The 20230-nt window shown below is 42.1% G+C and overlaps 1 protein-coding gene across 9 annotated transcripts in view; it reads left to right on the top strand.

The window, feature by feature from the left end:
- DICER1 (dicer 1, ribonuclease III) overlaps nt 1–19973 on the top strand; it is a 74861-nt gene extending 54888 nt beyond the window's left edge. For 8 of the 9 annotated variants that reach the window (XM_043921322.1, XM_043921321.1, XM_043921323.1 and 5 more), the window contains 10 exons: nt 155–337; nt 608–713; nt 1229–1404; nt 2390–3173; nt 5632–5787; nt 8811–9699; nt 11417–11685; nt 14715–14877; nt 14988–15063; nt 15407–19973. In XM_043921322.1, coding sequence (XP_043777257.1) covers nt 155–337; nt 608–713; nt 1229–1404; nt 2390–3173; nt 5632–5787; nt 8811–9699; nt 11417–11685; nt 14715–14877; nt 14988–15063; nt 15407–15572 — 2968 coding nt within the window. In that variant the 3' untranslated portion in view covers nt 15573–19973. The remainder of the gene's footprint in view (nt 1–154; nt 338–607; nt 714–1228; nt 1405–2389; nt 3174–5631; nt 5788–8810; nt 9700–11416; nt 11686–14714; nt 14878–14987; nt 15064–15406) is intronic. The other variant, XR_006344347.1, reaches the window with a different exon arrangement.
- Nucleotides 19974–20230: the final 257 nt, after the last annotated feature.

Raw genomic sequence — 20230 nt, 5'->3', positions numbered from 1 at the left:
AGTTAGAATTTAAGTGTCATTGCTATTATATATTTTTAACCTTTTGAACTCTTACTTTAAAATCATAACTTGCATTTTCGTATTAAAAACAGTTTGTGTTTTGAGAATAGTTGATTTAAACCAGAAAGTCACGGAAACTGTTTTTGTTTTTTAGATACCGCAATTTTGATCAGCCTCATCGATTTTATGTTGCTGACGTGTATACTGATCTTACCCCCCTGAGTAAATTTCCTTCCCCTGAGTATGAAACTTTTGCGGAGTATTATAAAACAAAGTATAACCTTGACCTGACCAATCTCAACCAGCCGCTGCTGGACGTGGACCACACGTCTTCACGGTAAGGCACTCCAGAGATGGCACTTGGATTGTACCCGTGCTGCTGTTTCCTGAGGTCAGTGGGCAGATGTGGAGGTCTGTGGTCCCCGCGGCCCACGGGGTGTAGGCCCTGAACTCAGGAGGTCACTGGCACACGCCGTTGCCCAGAGTCTGGCGCAGGGGTCTGCAGTGTGAATGAGCTCTCCCAGTGAGCTGCCCTGAAGTCGTAGCGCCGCTCTCAGAGTGAACTTGTTTTTGTCTGTTTGGTAAGATTATTTTGAAATTTTTCTAGACTTAATCTTTTGACACCTCGCCATTTGAATCAGAAGGGGAAAGCTCTTCCTCTAAGCAGTGCTGAGAAGAGGAAAGCCAAGTGGGAAAGCCTGCAGAATAAACAGGTAGCGAGTTCATTGTCACTAGCATAACAGTATTTTGAAAGATGCTTGAGTTTTATGTTTACCAAGTGAATTGAGTGACTTGTGAGTTTTTTAGAAGTTGCCCAACCCTTCAGTTTTGTTTTGCTTTAATTAATGTGGCATACGACTTCATTTGAATACCTTTTTAAAAATTAATTAATTTTTTTATTGAACGATAGTTGCTTTATAGAATTTTGCTGTTTCTGTCAAACCTCAACACAATGAATGTCTTTTTGATAAGCATGATGAGAGGTTTGGCTTTTATGCTTGGTCCACTGGTAGCAATTATATCATGAAATCCTAGGATAAATCCCATTTTCTTTAAAGAGTTATTTTTTAAAACATTTAAAAAAATAAGATTTGGCTAGTGTTTCTGATTTTTGTCTTTATTCATCAGTGAAATTGATTTTTAAGTTTCATTTTTATTCTCTTGTGTGCTTGCTTTATATTTACCTCTCCACAGTTTACATTTAGCCACATGTTTTGCTCACTCACAGATACTAGTTCCAGAACTCTGTGCTATACATCCAATTCCAGCATCACTGTGGAGAAAAGCCGTTTGTCTCCCCAGCATACTTTACCGCCTTCACTGCCTTCTGACTGCAGAGGAGCTCAGAGCCCAGACAGCCAGCGATGCTGGTGTGGGAGTCAGATCACTTCCTGTGGATTTTAGGTATGCCTGTGCCGTGCGTCAGAAAGCACACGGCTCATGAAATCCCGTTTGCAAAAAGCACTGACTTCAGTTCACATTTTAATTTTATGTAGAATAATTTTTTAAAAGATTGGAAAGAAAATGTGGATATGCATTTAACACCGGCAGTAGATGCATCATTTGACTCCTGAGTGAACATCTGTATGCTGAGTCATTGTTTGCTGCTGCTCAGAGGGAGAGGAGAGCCTAAGGTCAAAACCAGTCGTTCCCTTTTCAGTGGCGGCAGTTCAGGTAGGAATGGAAAGAGCTGTCTGCCCCAGGGCTGACATTTTAAGGCTCCTCCTCTTGTAAATCAAATACGTGTTAAAGTCAGCAGTTGCCTCAGAGTGTTGTCTTCAGTTGTTTTCTTCTCACTAGTCAAGTCTGCACTCTAAGGAAATTACTGGTTTAATGACTCAGACTTATTTTGGTTATCCAGTTGGCAGGAGCAAGCTGGTTCAGGAATTGAGGAACTTTGTAATAGTAACAGTCACTTACTGCAGCGTCAAACACTGGTTTAAGCACTATAGCTTTAGTTAGATGATTTCATCTTTAGGACAGTCCTGTGAGGTAGGAATTATTGGTTCCTCTTCCAGGGATGGTAGCTAAGGTACAGAGACATTGAGTAAATTACTCGAAATTCCCCAGCCACCCTGCTGGCCTAGAGCCCCAGCACGTGCAGTCTGTGGCCCTGGGTCTGCTAGGCTGACCCCAGGCTTCATGAACTCAGCCCCACACAGTGCTGCGGGGTTGGGGATAAACCAGCGCAGAGAGCCGTGTCCCACTGCGTGGTTTATGTTGTGAAGAATTCCCAGTAGTGATGATATCTGCCTTGGAACCTTATTTCTCTTCTAAGGTAGGAATATATTTATACTGATCTTTATTTAACTTTTACTCAGATTGTGCTTACTCTAAGCCTAGCCTCTTTGAAGGGTCTGATGAAAAGTTATAAAAAATGTCTTTGCAGATACCCTAACTTAGACTTCGGGTGGAAAAAATCTATCGACAGCAAATCTTTCATCTCAATTGCTAACTCCTCTTCAGCTGAAAATGAGAATTACTGTAAGCATAGCACAATTGTCGTCCCTGAAAATGCTGCACATCAAGGTGCTAATAGAACCTCCTCTCTAGAAAATCATGACCAAATGTCTGTGAACTGCAGAACGTTGTTCAGCGAGTCACCTGGTAAGCTCCAAATTGAAGTTTCAACAGATCTGACAGCAATTAATGGTCTTTCTTACAATAAAAGTCTTGCCAATGGCAGTTACGATTTAGCTAACAGAGACTTTTGCCAAGGAAACCATCTGAATTACTACAAGCAGGAAATACCTGTACAACCAACTACCTCATATCCCATTCAGAATTTATACAATTACGAGAACCAGCCCAAGCCCAGCGATGAATGTACTCTACTGAGTAATAAATACCTTGATGGAAATGCTAACACATCTACCTCAGATGGAAGTCCCGTGACGGCCGCCGTGCCTGGTACTGCAGAGACTGGGGAGGCGCCCCCGGACAGGACGGCTTCTGAGCAGAGCCCTTCTCCTGGCTACTCCTCCAGGACGCTTGGCCCCAACCCTGGGCTCATTCTTCAGGCTTTGACCCTTTCGAACGCTAGCGATGGATTTAACCTGGAGCGGCTCGAGATGCTTGGCGACTCCTTCCTGAAGCACGCCATCACCACGTATCTCTTCTGCACTTACCCCGATGCGCACGAGGGCCGCCTTTCCTACATGAGAAGCAAAAAGGTAAGGAGCCGTCCTTTAACCCTTGTGCAGTTAGAGGTTGGCTTCCAGTGTCCGTGGTCCAGAGGACGAGCAGAGTCCCGCCGCAGGGGCCACCACGCCCGACAGGGCAGCGGGGGCTTCTGATGCAGGCGCCCGGGAAAAGCAGAGTTTTAGGTGCTCAGGCGTGTCCGACTCTGTGTGAGCCCAGGGGCTGTAGCCTGCCAGGCTCCTCTGTCCATGGGATTCTCCAGGCAAGAATACTGGAGCGGGTCGCCATTCCCTTCTTCAGGGGATCTTCCCTACCCAGGGATCGAACCTGGGTCTCCTGCATTGCAGGCAGATTCTTTACCAGCTGAGCCACCAGGAAGCCCTGCGCAGGAGTGACACTAAATGTAGTGTGGAATTAAGATTCGGAGAAGAAAAGTAACAAGGATAAGTATTTAAATGATGATGAGAGAGGGCCTACAAGGTGCCAGGTACCTGCTTGGCACACACACACACAAAGCTGCCGAGCACTTGGAAGGGAGGACTGTCACTTGTGATCAGGGAAGGCGTTACTGGAAGGACGTGCGTTTATAGTGTGTAAGCGGGGAGCAGATGGCGCAGCGTGTCAGCGCTCGGTGAGTAAACCGAGGCAGCAGTCAAAGGTGTGGAAACACGTGGCCTGGCCTAGGCAGTCCAGCTTTAGAGACCTTGCTCTTGACCATTCACCGCCCGCCCCCGCGATGTTCTCCATGGCCCTTGGCGCTGCACTGAGTAGCCCGCAGAGGTCCTCCATCCAGTCTTCTCAGCGAGCCCCTGAGAGGTAGGCCATGACACGGCCGCATCTCGCAGATGAGAAGACGCTGGCCTGCAGAGTTATGTCGGCTCGTGCGGTTCAGCTGGCTGGTCTGGGATGGTCAGGAGCATGGCTGAGGCTGAGCCCACAGCCTTCCACTCTTCCCTGCAGCCTCCTTAAGTGAAGAGGGTGCTTGCTGCAGGAGTGACCCCCAGAGCAGCCGGGCTCTGAGGGGCCAGCGCTGGGGAAGGCAGGAGTGTTGGAGTCAAAGTGAAGTTTAGGGCATTTGGACTTCATGGACTCGGCAGTGGAATGTTCAGGTAATTAAGAATATGGACTTAGATGCAGTCTGGGGGAATCGCCTTTGTAAGAGTGCTAATTGAGAACAAGTGAGATTTCCCCGGGGTGGTTGCAGAGGTCGAGAGTGAGTAGAAAGTAACCGCATCCTCTTAGGTAGGAAAGAAACTATTTTCCATTTTGAAAGTTCTTCCATCTTGCTGCTCAGAAAGCTCTGACTCCTTATGTGCTGCGGAGATTATTGTCACTCGTGCAGTGGGATGCTGAAGGCCCTTTCAGAGTGCCCGCCCCAGCCCTGCCGCGGCCAGGCGGCCTCCCCGGCTGTCTTTCCGGGGCCTGCACCCACCTGCTGCTGCTCGCCTCATGTCTCCGTGTGAACGCGGCCCGCGCCGCCTTGTGCCTCCCGTGGGCCCTCGCTAAGCTCTTCCTTCCTCCATCCTGCGGACCATTTCCACTGACTTTGTAATTTCCAGCCGAGTGCCCGTCATGCTTCATCCTCTCGTTGGCATCTGCGATGCTGTGGTCCCACGGTGTGGAGAGGGAAACCAGAGTCTACTTAGGCCATGCGGGTGGCGTGCGAAAGCCCTTCGGCCCAGAGTGAGCCTCGTGGGGGGCTCCCCCCCGAATCCCGCAGGCTTCAGGGACCACTTCTCTGTCTCGCGTCCCAACCAGTGCCTCTCCAGCATGGGTGATTGTCCAGGGGTGTCGAGTTACGCGGGGGAAAGGGACTCATGAAGTATTTACATAAAAGGGAACCCAGCTTTTGGAAAATGAGATGGACAGTTCTAGACCTTGGTGTTCAAGTAAAAACTAGGTAGAGACACAGCGATTTGAGTAAATTACGGAGGAGATGAAGGCCTTAGAAAAAACAGACCAGAGGGAAGACAGTAAAGCTGGTTTACTGATGTCAGTAAACATGGAATTTCTCTTTATTACATCTGCTCGGTTTTAAAATAGTTAAACAAAATATCTTGAAATGCCATCAAAAACAACAGAATGATATTTGGGAAAGCATTGAGGTTGAAATCATATTTATAGTTTAGGTTCAAAGAACTTAAAAAATTATTTTAGTTCAGTTCAGTGGTGGTTTTTATTTTATATCTAGAGTTTATGGTACTTCTGCCTTTTATTCCATTGAGAATATTGGGACATTTTGGACTTGGTGAATTTTTATTATTTTCTATTTTGATAGCTCCAATCAGCAATTTGAATTTTATATCATCAGATTACATGAGAATTTAATATTTCCTGTCATGGATAGGTAGAAAAACTATGCAGTCTGTATAACTGATGACTGTTTACGGAATATGAAGAATCTTTAGCTAAAAATTATGTTAATGTCTCACATGAGCTTCCACAACAATCGTTTATGGACAAGTGTTGCATAAATGTCTTCTGCTGCAGGTCAGCAACTGTAATCTGTATCGGCTTGGAAAAAAGAAGGGGCTGCCCAGCCGCATGGTGGTGTCCATATTTGACCCCCCTGTGAATTGGCTTCCTCCTGGTTATGTAGTAAATCAAGACAAAAGTAACACAGAGAAATGGGAAAAAGATGAAATGGTAAGTTTCTGGTAACTGGGTGGGTTTATTTTTTGGTGAGGGGGCAGAATCTTGTTCTGTTAATTTTTTGTTTCTTTTCTCCAGTGTGTTTATAATAGAGTAGAAATTCAATATAGTAAATTAATTTCTTTTCATTGAATTTAGAACAGTGTTGTAACTGTGATAGAGAACAGTTTCTGTTATCCTCCCTTGCCAAAGGCAGAAGAGTGTCTGGTGTTGTGATTCAAAAAAAAAAAAAGGGCTTAACTCTGTGACATTTCACTTGAATATTACACATTACGATTTATCATAGATCCTTAGCTCTGTTTAGTGAAATGACTTTTCAGTAGCCTGTAATCTCCAATCTGTCTGTGAAACGATTTCAGTAAAATCTTGCTTTTGCAGCTCAGGGCTTCCTCAGGACTGTTTCTCCTCTTGTGACCTTAAAAAAAATAAAAATACGTAAAGGTTGTAGTTTCCTGGAAATAATTTAAATCTTGCCAACAACTGAAAAGAAGTTTGCGAGTGTGAGCTGCTGCTGTTTCATTTTGTCTCGCCTGGACGGCCACCAGAGGGCAGCTCGCCGGGCCTGGGAGCCCGGAGCTCTGGGAGCCGGCCGTCCAGTGCGCCTGGCTGGGAGGCCATCTTGCCAGCAGTTTCATTTTTCAGACATTTATTTTGCATTAATGATAAACTGGTTAATTGTTACTTCATCTCTACTTCAGATCAGCAATGAGAATACTGTTTCTTTCACAAGTTATGTTTTCTATATGTTTTTTTTTTCTCATCTTCTTTCTGACGTGTATGTCCTAGATGATGTTTTTAAGTATTTCCAGGTAGCATGCTCAGTGACTCTGTTTTGATTTTTCACCTATTCACTGAGTATATTTTTATACTTGTGCAGTATTTGACTTATTACAGAAATTGGACTTACCTGGCAGAGCATTGAGTATTTTAATGCAAGTTGGGTTAGAAAAATTATATATGTTATTAATTTAGAAAGAGAAACTTAGAGGAAAGTGTGTATGATTTTGAGAACTTCAGAGAAAAATCTTGCATGTCTGTGACAAAAATTCCAGAAACAGTTATCCTGCTTTATAAATAGTTTCATAGTATCACTGGTGCTTTAAAAACTTTTTTAAGCATAAAGGTGATATTAGCATGTCCTTTTAATGAAAAAAAAAATTTTTTTTTTAAGATACAACATAAAATTCTTATTTTCCTTAGCTTTTCAAATGGCCTGGTACTTTGATTCTTAGATTGCATTAAAATACTGTTTGTGTTTTTATTTAATAATTTCTGCTTCTTGAAATAGACTATTATATGATATTAGGAAGCTTATGCTTGATCCACTCCTATTCTGCCTGCTTCGCTGCTCAGCAAGTAGGTTTACACGAAAGCTTTGCGTACATATGCCAGAGGTGGGAATAGCTTAGGTGGAAAGTGAACTTGAACTGTGAGAGCGAAGAGTTTCTTGCTAGTGTTTTTTTGTTTTTGTTTATTCTTAAAGAGGCTGAAGTGCTCCTGCAAACCATTGAATGAGGTAGAATCCCACTGTTTTGCAGATTAAAAAAACGAAACCCGGAGGCATTAAAGAACTTTGCACAAGATCACACAGCTTATTTGTTGATAAAGCCCCGGCATTTTTTGCACTTTGCCAATTTTTGGTTATGGTAGCATCTTACTCAAGATATATATGGATTTTTTTTAATGAAAATATTATTGTCTCTTTTTTAATCAAAATTCGGCCTTCCTCTCCTCCCCCCTTACTGACCAGATAGTCAAAAACATCTCATGTTACTCTGGGAAAGTATATGGTTTTTATTAGGTAATAGTCCCTAGAGGTGTCCACCATTATAGCTTTTTTTTTTTTGGTGTTCTTCATTATTCTTGAAAAGAAATCATAAACTTTTTAATCAAAAAATGTAAAGAAAGATAGTTGTAGATAACATGGCTTGGTTCATTGCACTTATTTCTTTTCAGACAAATGCACTGTTTGTATCTCTCTTGAAAAAAATGCTCCACAGAAAGCTTGAAAACCTTTTTGTCATAATACTCTGCAAAGTTGTCACTATCAAAATTGAAGCACACCCTCCTGCCTTTCTCCCCAAGTAAAGTCTTGTTTATTTTCTTTTTTTTTTTTTCATTGTATAACAGAAATTTGGTGTCTTTCTAGCATTGCAGAAAAGTTCCATGGTTACTGAATCCTGGCCCATTATTAAGATTGTCACTCACAAATAAGCTTTTGCCAGAGAAACTGGAATTAGCAAAGACCTTCTGACAGAAATTGGATTGTTGTGTTTCATGTTAGTCTAAATTGTCTTCTATTTTTGTCAGTTATGCTATAATCTGTTACCCTGAAGGGAAAAGCATAATTTCTCAAATTCATAGCTTAGTTCATAGTGATCACTTTTAGTTTCCAAGCAAGGCAGTTTAGTTTTACATTGTAGTGAATATGCTTTGATTTGAAGTGGCAATAGGGACAAAAACTTCATCCTGGAGCCCCACTGTACATTTTTAATGTTATAAAGAAAATAATTTTATCTATTTATATATTATACTCTTACTGAATTACAGAAGTTCTGCTCTTTCTACACCTGGAATTTAATTTTGTTCATTTGAAAATCTTTAAAAATTTTTTTTAAAACTTTGTCAGCAAAATCGAAGAGCTCTGTGATCGGCACATGAGAGCTTTCATTGTGTATCTTGCCAGAGTTATAATTCTTGGCTGAAGTTTTGCCTTGTGAGCCTTAATTTTAAACTTTATATCCATGTATAAAATCCTTAACATAAAGCTTCATACTAGATAAAGGTCATTTTATAACTTAGAAAATGAACATTCAAAGAACATATTTTACTTTGTTTATATGATTAAATAACTTATTTTATGTTAATTGAAAACAAATGGCCATGATTTGAAAGTTGCCTTTTAGTATTTGTGGTTGTCATTTGAAATTATCCATAACCCTTGCTTTTATTGAGTCTCAAACCCTTTTAAAAACAGCAGCTATGTCTCCCCTCCTTCCCCATTCCCCCTCTTCCAGACAAAAGACTGCATGTTGGCTAATGGCAAACTGGACGATGACTTTGAGGAGGAGGAAGAGGAGGAGGAGGACCTGATGTGGAGGGCTCCCAAGGAGGATGCCGACGACGAGGACGACTTCCTGGAGTACGATCAGGAACACATCAAGTTCATAGATAACATGCTGATGGGGTCAGGGGCTTTCGTCAAGAAAATCTCGCTTTCTCCTTTTTCAGCCACCGATTCTGCATACGAGTGGAAAATGCCCAAAAAGTCCTCCCTAGGTAGTCTGCCATTCTCATCCGATTTTGAGGATTTCGACTACAGCTCGTGGGATGCGATGTGCTACCTGGATCCAAGCAAAGCTGTTGAAGAGGATGATTTTGTGGTGGGGTTCTGGAATCCATCAGAAGAAAACTGCGGTGTCGACACGGGGAAGCAGTCCATCTCTTACGACCTGCACACGGAGCAGTGCATTGCCGACAAAAGCATAGCCGACTGCGTGGAGGCCCTGCTGGGCTGCTATTTAACCAGCTGTGGCGAGAGGGCCGCTCAGCTTTTCCTCTGTTCTCTGGGGCTGAAGGTGCTCCCGGTAATTAAAAGGACTGATCGGGAAAAGGCCATGTGCCTGACCAGGGAGAATTTCACCAGCCAACAAAAGAACCTTTCAGGGAGCCGTGCAGCCGCCTCTGGAGCTGGCTCCCGAGCCTCTGTGTTGAAAGACTTGGAGTATGGGTGTTTGAAGATCCCCCCGAGGTGTATGTTTGATCACCCCGATGCAGACAGGACACTGCGTCACCTGATCTCGGGTTTTGAAAATTTCGAAAAGAAAATCAACTACAGATTCAAGAACAAGGCTTACCTTCTACAGGCTTTTACACACGCCTCTTACCACTACAATACGATCACGGGTAAGGAGCGCCAGCACAGCTCGCTGCTCTGAAAAGGAGACCTGGTGTTAATTGGATCAACCTGTAAAATAATGTAAAGAGAATAATCTGTGTGTACAGACTTAGAGCTTAATATGCATGGTGCGGGGAGGAAGCGCAGGAAAATGAAAACAGTCCTTTTTTCCCTCATCTTTCTGGGTGCATACACTGTTCCCTAGACTTTGATAGTTGGGAGCAGAGCTGTCTTAGCGACTTGTGTATCTGTCATTTTATATGCAGCATAATTAGATTTGAGCCGTAGTAGTGTGATGTGTTTTTGCCATTTTATCCTACCCCACTGCCTTTATGGTGTCTGGTCACTGCTGCTTCAGGTTCTTAAATAATTTATTCCTATATCCTGGATGTGTCTCCATGTCTTTTTATTGTTCTTCCTGAACAAAAAGGCCCCTCTATTAAGGTCTTTTAAAGTCTAAAGAGGAATAGATTAAAAGAAACTGTTATCACAGGAAGATTTCATCGCCCTTGCTGTTTCTCCCGTCACCTTCTGCTTTGCAGTAGGCTCCATGTTTCTTTCTCTCCTTCATTTAATCGACTCCCAGTCCTTTCGATCAGAAGGGAGAATAGGCGCCTAAAACCAAAACCAGCTTTAGGTTATGAAACAGCAAGAGTCTATAGTTTTTTTTTTTTTCCCCCCATGTCAGTGTCATAAGCACTTGAATTCAGAAAACCAAAGCTGAGTATAACGTTTGTATAAGAAAAACAATGTAGGTTAAGATGATCAGAAGAATGTAAAACCAAAAGTGAAAAATTATCTGGCTCTGGCCTAGAAACACTGGTGAAACTAAAACCTGTTTTTCTTTGTGGAGAAGAAATGAGGCCTGGTTTTCTACCGCACTCTACTGGAAGGAGCCCTGGGTTCTATTCTGTCTCAGCCCTTGCTTCTGAGCTCGTTGGGCATGAGGGGGCCGCTCACTTAATCTGTTCCCACCTAGGTTTCCGCAGTTGAATGGCTCCTTTTCAATCAGCGTGAGAAAGAGAGGTGTTGCTTAGTGTCGATCAGGTCTCACACTTTGACATTGATCATTTTTGCTTAAGGTCATTGCTTGCCTTCCCTACTCCCCTTCTTGGTTTGTGTGAGATTCACCATTTTTCATTCAAGTTGAGAAGAAGGTCTTCTTGTACTAAGTGTCATCTTATGTAACAGATGTAACCCAGGAGTGGTGAGGTGTGTATCACTCCCACACTTTGCAGAGTGTGAGTGGACAGTGCCCAGTGGTGGTAGCAGAAGCGTGGCGGCGGCGGGGCAGGGGGGGCGTGTGTAGGGTCTGACGTTGCTAGATGCCGATTGTGATGGAGGCCTTAGAATGATGCCTCAGCACCTGCCTGGCCAGCAGAGAGCCAAAGGAAAAGGGCCCAGTGAAATGATGTCACTTGGGAAATGCCTTTTTCTTAACGAGCGTTAGTCTTTTGGCAACCTAAGGATTTTATGACCCCAATTTATATATCAGAAATGTGCTTAATTTTCCATTAGAATTGAATTTCCAGAAGCTTCAGCAGGATGTCATTCAGTAATTCTGTCATTGAAGAATATATGTGAAAATGAACCCTCCCCCCGCCCCTGCAATAAAGGTCTTTTCAGTGGGTCTTGGGGGAATCCATCCTTTAACCGAGTTATGATTTGGAAATCGTGTCGGTGGTTTTGCTGGCGCTCAGGGCTTCCCTTTGAATCTTCCTTCAGATTGTTACCAGCGCTTAGAATTCCTGGGAGATGCAATTTTGGACTACCTCATAACCAAGCACCTTTATGAAGACCCACGGCAGCACTCCCCAGGGGTCCTGACTGACCTGCGCTCTGCTCTGGTCAACAACACCATCTTCGCGTCGTTGGCTGTGAAGTATGACTACCACAAGTACTTTAAGGCCGTTTCTCCCGAGCTCTTCCACGTCATCGACGATTTCGTGCAGTTTCAGCTCGAGAAGAACGAAATGCAAGGAATGGATTCTGAGGTTAGTGCCGTTTTAAGATACGTTGAATTCGGTGTTTAAAATAAGCCTTCCGACTAGGCTTCTCAACACAGCCATCCAAAGAGCCGGCTGAAGGCCAGGGTTGTGGTCCTCAGCACGCTCTGCGTTCTCCAGGAAACCTACATGGGTCATAGTCTTCAGGCAGCCCTTTTAAACTTGGCCATGGGTACTGTGGCCATTCTGGTGAGGAGAGGGAGCCAGGGGCTTCCAGCAACTTCATCCCCAGTCCTTGATGTGGGCTTCCAGTATTCAGGCTCGCCAGAGAGGTGCAGCCCCCTTTCCCCGGTCCCCAAAAAAGCTTTAACCTTAGTGAGAGCTTGGCAGGGTGGATTCTGTCCTTTCTCTCTGTTTAAAATAGGTCAGAAATATTTGCTCTATCTCAGGTAAGCATCACTAACGTACATCCTGCTTCACTTGAAATGGGGAAATCTCATTTAAAAAGCAAACTTCTAAAATTTTAAGGACTGGAATTTGAGAAACGTCTACTGTAGGTTCAGCCAAAGGTCCTTTTGGTGATGGAGCTAATTCTCGTGTGTGTGTGTGTGTGTGTGTGTGTATGTGACCTGTTTTGAAGTTTTGTAGGAAAGGATTTTGCTGAGATCTTTCCGGCCTCTGATTCTTCGCTAACATCCATCCACATACCCGGGTACCCAGGAGAGCGCTCTCATTTCTCCTTCTCATTCCGACACCTTTGTTCTTTGCGTAGATTTCTTACGAGAAGTCAGGGAATCCATTCATAACTCTGGTAGCCGCTGTAATTGTTCTTTCTTGACGTGTACCTCCCTGTTGTTAGTTCCACAGACTTTGTTGAGGAGTGCACTTCCTTGGCGTCCGTGAGAGAAGTGGGGAGCCTGGGTTTGGAGGTGGAGCCTCAGGGTGGAGGGTCAGGCGGTGAATTGGGCGGTGGGTGTGCTGAAGGAGGCTCACGGCTGGTACCCTTCGTCCCCTCTTCCTCCTGGCACACTCTTCCGAGATGAGTGGTCTGAGGTGGCGCACAGCCAGCGGTGAGCCCAGGAGCCACGGCCAGCTCAGGTGTATTCAGTATTGCGTCCAGTCTCCTCCTGTAGAAATACTTAAGCTGAGAAGTTGAGGAATTAGCTAAAACTAAAGTTATCTTTTGGACTTTCCTGGTGATTCAGTGGTTAAGACTCTGAGCTTCCAATGAAAGGGACACAGGTTCGATTCCCTGCTTGGAGAACTAAGATCCCTGGCCAAAAAAATATAAAATATAGTTACCTTTTGATGACAGTTAGACATACTGGCTTTGCTAGTTTTTGTTCATTTTTTTCCCTGCCCTTTGTTTGTATAAATATATGTATGGAAGTTATGAAAAAGTGATGGGGAATGTCATGGTCTGGCTTCTCTAACTTACTATTTGATCTTAAGAAAGTCTCTTCATCTTTCTGGGCCTCAGTTTCCTCATTTGTAAAAGAAGAGAATTAAACTTGGTGAAAAAAAGAAAGTAAGGTCATTCAGTAATGTCTGACTCTTTGCGACCCCATGGCCTGTAGCCTACCAGGCTCCTTCGTCCATGGGATTTTCCAGGCAAGAGTACTGGAGTGGGTTGCCATTTCCTTCTCCAGGGATCTTCCTGACCCAGAGATTGAACCTGGGTCTCCCACATTGCAGGCAGATGCTTTACCGTCTGAGCCACAAGTAGATGCTGGTAAACTTGGTAAGTTTTAAAATTCCCATCCACAACAATAAGTTATTTTGTTTTTCCAGTAGTCGGCATTATAAATACACTGTATAGAATTTTGTGTGGCTAAGCAGTCCATTTAGAAATGGCTCTCCCCACTTCTTTTTATTTCTCTTTCACAAGTAATTTGTTTTTTATAACATAACCAAAATTATCATTTTGTGATGTTTTGCTGCTAATGTATATAAACATAAACTTATATAACATACAAAATGAAATTCTATCACTCATACCGTATTCTTTTTACTTAATATACTGTGGATGACTTTCCCCAATCATTGTTAACTGGGATTATGACTTTCAGTAGGCTACATGCTACTGAATATATGGCTGCAATGTAATGTGTTCAAACAGCTCCTTTGTGGCTGGATGGTTAACATATTTTTAGTTAGGGTTTTAATAAGCATGTATGTGATAAATATACTTAAATACCCAGCTACCTGCTTAAGATGAATTCCTGGAGATGGAATTGCCACATCAAAGAATTAGGAACTTTTAAAAGACATTTGATACATATGTAAATTTTTACTCTATTAATCTGAATACCTGTTTATGTGTCAGGTTCTCTGTCATAGTGAACATTTATTAAGTGGTTTATTAAAAGGGGAGCTGGGAGGAAAATATCTTCCAAATAGAATTTCCCTGTCAACAAGTGGCGATTTACCCTCCCCACAGCAGTGTGCGCCCTTCCTCACATTGCACGGATGAGGATTCTGCCGGCTCCTAGCTGAACTACCAGCTGGTAGAACTGTTTCAGCGTGCAGTTCTGTGATTGTGCGTGAATTTGAAATTTTTTTTCATTAATTTATTGACTATTACAGTCTGTGTTAGGGTTGTCTTTGGTTTTATTTGAAAGCAATCTTTTTTCCCATGTTGAATACAGAATACTAAGTAGAGAAGGGTTTTTTTTTTCTTAAGTGAAAAACTTTTTTTTAAGATAAGATAATGTTTGGACTCATTGGGAAAGACCCTGATGCTGGGAAAAATTGAAGGCAAAAGGAGAAGGGGCAGCAGGGGACGAGATGGTTAGATAGTGTCACGGACACAATAGACATGAATTTGAGGAAACTCTGGGAGACAGTGGAGAACAGAGGAGCCTGACGTGCTATAGGCCCTGGGGTCTCAGAGTCAGACGCAGCAGCAACTTTTATGAAGAACCTATTACAGTGTAGTTGGCCTGTCATAAATATTTGATGTTGTTACCCTTGTTAAAGAGATAGTAGGAGTCAACATCCAGGAAAAGAAAAATATCTCTGGAGACTGCCTTTCGTAGAGGCTTTTTGCTTACGAGTTTCTTTTCTCACTGTAATAGCTTAGGAGATCCGAGGAGGATGAAGAGAAAGAAGAGGATATTGAAGTTCCAAAGGCCATGGGGGATATTTTCGAGTCACTTGCTGGTGCCATCTACATGGACAGCGGGATGTCGCTGGAGATGGTCTGGCAGGTGTACTATCCCATGATGCGGCCGCTGATTGGTACGGTTGGCTCCCCTTCGAAAGAAGCAGAATCACAATGAAAAGCAGCTTAAACCAAAATTTTAAAAAAAAAGGGTATTAAGCACATTATTCTTTCATTTTGATTACAGAAAAATTTTCTGCAAATGTGCCCCGTTCCCCTGTGCGAGAACTGCTTGAAATGGAACCAGAAACTGCCAAATTCAGGTAAGCAAAAGTGTGCATGGAGGAGCGTTAACTTGCTGAAAAACAGGGGGGAGAGTCCTCAGAGATGCCATAAACTCACGGTTTTGAAGAAATCCTCACCTTGGGACATGCTGTCCCGCGGTTGCCATTTGCAGCCTGATTGACTGGCTCTTTGTGCTCCTGGGAAGTGAGAAGAAAGTGGCCGCAGCATCTGTCGGCAGTGGGCGGCTGTCAGAACACACGTTTCCTCTGCGCGGTGTCAGCTCGTACAGGGGACTCGGCCTGAGAGTACATACTCAGTGCTGATTGACAATAATAATAAATACTTCTGACTTCTGATTCAAGCTGCTTGGCTTCTTTGCAGCCCAGCTGAGAGAACCTACGACGGCAAGGTCAGAGTCACCGTGGAAGTGGTCGGAAAGGGGAAATTCAAAGGTGTTGGCCGAAGTTACAGGATTGCCAAGTCTGCAGCAGCAAGAAGAGCCCTACGAAGCCTCAAAGCTAATCAACCTCAGGTTCCCAACAGCTGAAAACCCCTTTTTAAAATTTAAAAAAAAAAAAAAAAAGCAGAATTAAGGTGGAAAATATTTAAGTTGAAAAGGATGATTTAAAACTGATAGTGGAATGAATTGAAGGCAGAACATAAAGTTTGTTTGATAACAAGATAGATTACAGAATAAAACATTTAACCTATGTATAAAAATTTTGGAACTAACCGTAGTTTTAGTTTTTTGCGCAAACACAATCTTTCTTGTCTTCTTTCCTCACTTCTGCTTTGTTTAAATCACGAGAGTGCTTTACCGATGACATTTTCGTAAGTGTTCAAAGTGATTCTTGACAGTTTTTGTCTTGTTTCATTTTAGTTTAATTTCTGTCGGTTTCGCTTAGAGTTAGGAGGCCAAGGAGCTTAAACCTGGAACGGCACGCCTGCCCCCCGCCACGGGTTCTGTTGAGAGCTCTGGGCACCTGTCAGCGTGCGTGGCAGAGCCCGCCCTGCGGCGTTGATAAGCCGCGTGGAGGGATGCGGTTTGAGAGAGGAGCGTGCCAATGTTGTCTCTCCTTTCCACGTTGTATCGCGTAAGATGATGCTTCCCGGTCGCTGTTGCACTTACCAGTAAGGGACAGATTGTTGCTCAGCACTGGCCGGCATGTTGGCAGATCACATTCTAGTTTTCTCATGCCATGTTGTCTTGCATAAAAAGAGGTTCTTGCCTTAAAAGTAAAATCCTCGTGGATATCCTTTCCCTTCCGATCTTTCTGGAACAAACCGTTTCACATTCCCTTCATTCTGTTTATTAGGCATTAGACCTTGAGACAGCGTGATACTTAATGACTCACTAGTATAACTGTAACCTAACTAATGACAGGATTCTATGAGAATTTCTGTTAGGTGTACTGAAGACATTTTCAAAACCAGAACATGTAACCTATGGATTTTTTAAAAGATACATCATAAAGAATCATCTTTGGCTAAATACCCCACTTTTACTAGAAACCTCCGGCTAGGTAGTTCCACGGATGGAAATTGTTTGTGGCAAATAAACCTTGCCCTGTAGGCTGTTGCTCTAACAAAATAAACTTTATACATATCACACCTAAAATATGCTGCAGATCTGATAATGGATTGGTTACTTACTTAAAGAAGCAGAACAGAGCACCTTACCCTTAGGCTTCTCACATACATTTCTTACTGTGCTTTTCACAGTGTTGCATGCATACTTCACCTACCAAAGCTGTGCTGTTAATGCCATGAAAGTTTAACGTTTGCGATAAACTGCCGTAATTTTGATATGTCTGTGATTTAGGCCATTAATTTAGGTAAACTAGCTCATTGTTTCCATCTTTGGAAAAGGAAGAAAAAAAGACACTTTTAGGCATTTGCCTAAGTTTCTTTAATTAGACTTGTAGGCACTCTTCACTTAAATACCTCAGTTCTTTTCTTTTGCATGCATTTTTTTTCCCTCCCCATTTGGTGCTATGTTTATGTATTATGCTTGAAATTTTAATTTTTTTTTTTTTTGCACTGTAACTATAATACCTCTTAATTTACCTTTTTAAAAGCTGTGGGTCAGTCTTGCACTCCCACCAACGTACCAGTAGAGTTTTGCTGCAATTGCCCCTTAATTATGCTTGAAATTCAAGAAAGCTGAGCAGAGGTGTCTCGTAATTTCCAGCACATCATTCTGAACGTGACGCCTCATATAATGCTGCATTGATATTTTGAATTGCAGTCGAATACTGTACTTCTCGCTTTATCTGCGCCACCCACCCCCAGAAAAACACCTCTGCATGCGTGCACCCAGAAACCTGTCCACTGCGCTTTCTAAGGAGACCCGAGTGAAGGGAGCATTCAGCTTTTCCCACGTGATTTGTCGTCTCCAACCTTAAACTTCCACTGAGATCTCAGTTACTAAATGAGCTTTAGAGCAAATTTATTTGGGTGGACATGTTTTTTAAAAAATTTAGTTCTGATTTGGAGCCTTTGATTTCTATTTGATTTTTTTTAAAAACACCTCCATGTAAGATCTCCTGACAATGTAAAACCAAGCGCTTCTTGAATTACATAACTGTAAATGTGTACACTTAAACAAGGCTGGATATGAATTTTCCTTGTGAGGGTGATTCATGATAAAGCTGTATCACAGATCTCTTGATAATTATAAACTACCTGCTGCCAGGAGCTTAGGGCCTTGCATTGTGTCTAATGCACTAATCCCAGTGTTGAGGCATCCTCTGGCCTCCTGGCACCAAAATCAGATTGTTTCACAGTTACAATCCCCGTTGGGAGAAAAATGCCTCAATATATTTTGTAACCTTAAGAAGAGTATTTTTTGTTAATACTAAAAAGTTCAGACTTGGATAAGATTAGGTCACACAGTCTCAGGGGTTCAAATTTCCTGCTACCATTCAAAATATTTTATCAACAGCAGACTTTAGCTATTGCTTTTTTTTTTTTTTTTTTTCTCCTTTTGGTTGGAGGACAGTAGCTGATTTTAGTTTGTGACTCACACTTTGAAGCAATCTCTGATCCCCTGGTTCCTAAGTTGAAAACTCAAAACTCTGATGTAGATATACGAAATGGTTATGAATGCTTTTGTGCTGCTGATTTTTTAATGCTGTAAACTTTCCCCCCGTTGAGCTTACTGAAATGTTTTGCATCCATTTAATTAAGGGACAAAAAAAAAAAAAAATTGCTCTCTGTCGCCCCACTTACCACCTGATCTGTCATCCTTTTGTTCCTGTGATTGCCGTGTGAGACCCGGTGTGATCTGGAAGCCCCGCTGGTGGGCGGTGTGGCTGTATGGCCAGCACACGCGGGAAGGACTGGGCAGGCATGTTTTGAAAAGCAGCTGCAGAAATTCCTTACGATGATTGTGTGGAGGTTAGTTGGCATGAACCTTCATTGTAAATGTTTTTTGATTTTTTTTTTTTAAATAATCCTTTCAGCAGTCCTGACTATGCTGCGTTTTGTAATGGCTTTCCCCCCTCTGTTCTGTTCGTGTAGCACAGATAAGCACTGCACTTGGTACCACGCTTTACCTCATGTCAAGGAAAATATGCTTAACCGAGAGGAGAACATGTGGTTTGGCCTCGCTGCTGTTTTGATATACCGAATTTGAAAAAAAGATAATTATAATGCCTGCAATGTGTCATATACTTGCACAACTTAAATAGGTCATTTTTGTCTGTGGCATTTTTACTGTTTGTGAAAGTATGACAAAGATTTGTTAACTGAACTCTTAATTATGTTTTAAAGATGTTTGTTAACTTTTCTCTTTTACGTTATGTGAAATGATTAAATTTAGAACAACCTCTAACACTCCTGTAATTATCTTTGAAAATGCTGATATTTTTCCTCTCTTAATAATAGCTTGCCCTCAGAAAGATTCAAACTACCCTGCCTAAATAGCAAGAGACTGGAGGCTACTCTGGTTCTGTTGGTTCAGTTCATAAGTACAATTACTCACACAGCAGTTGGCTCTTTCGAGTCATCACCTGACATCGGCCGGTGACTGCAGAGTGCAGAGACTAATCGAGATGCAGACCCACCACAGTTCAGTCTTCAGGCCCCGTTGATTTAAAACTTTCTATCTTGCTCTGTTAGGGTATCTAATCCTTTTACACAACATTTAAGCCACCAAACTGAGACCTTGATATCTTCATTTCAACTGCATCTGAAGTTCTGTTAGCGCGTGAACCAGTTTGTGTTCGCTGCGGAACTGAAACTCATGTCTTGTTTATTACCTATATGGTTATTTTAATTACATTTAAATAGGTATATTTTTTCAACCACTGATTGCTTTTCAGGAACTTAATTATTTCCGAATAAATTTCTTTATTTTATATTGTACATGAGAAGTTTTTAAGATATGTTTAAGACCAAGAATATTGAAATGATTTTAAAAGTTGTTGGAATTTGCCAGTAGCAATACCTAGGGAATTTGCATTGAGACTATTGTATTTTCCACTAGAGGTGAAAATGATGTTTTGAAACTTAACTTGTAAATATATTTTAATCATTGTGTTTTTGTTTTCTTCCCCCTCTAGTCCATTTTTATTTGGACATCACCCACCATTTAAATTTTCTAGATGCACTCAGAATTCACTGCAGCAGCAGGTTACGTAGCAAAAATGCAAAGGTGAACAGGAAATGAAGTTTCTGGCTTTTCTGCTGTAAATAGAACGAAAGAAAAATGACTAAAATCAAGTAAGACTAACACATATAATTTGATTGACAATAAAATACTTACCATCACATGCTGCAGCTGTTTTTAAGGAACATGATGTGATTCATTCATACAGGAATCATGCTGCAGAAATTTGCAGTCTGCACCTTAAGGGTCACGATTACCTTTAGTCGTTTTTTGTTTTTGTTTTTTTTTGTAATAATTGTAGCCAAGTAAATCTCCAATAAAGTTATGGTCTGTTCACTTGGTGTGCTTTTGACTTTTTATTTTCTTGTTTTGATTCATTTTGAGTGGATGTAGCACTTAGATAGTTGTAGCAGAAATTATCTTTAAAATGTTTTGATTCCATGGTCACCTGAAAATGTATCCTTTAAAAGGACAAAATGTCGTTTACCAGGTTCTACTTCATGCGCTGGTAGAGTTATCGACTCACACTTGCCTCGTTCTTTTCAGACTTAAATAATGCCAGTGTGATTTTCTGAAATCCTGCCACATTGACT

This window comes from Cervus elaphus, chromosome 13 (genome assembly GCF_910594005.1).
Source record: "Cervus elaphus chromosome 13, mCerEla1.1, whole genome shotgun sequence".
NCBI lineage: Eukaryota > Metazoa > Chordata > Mammalia > Artiodactyla > Cervidae > Cervus > Cervus elaphus.
This window is presented reverse-complemented; position numbering and strand designations above follow the sequence as displayed.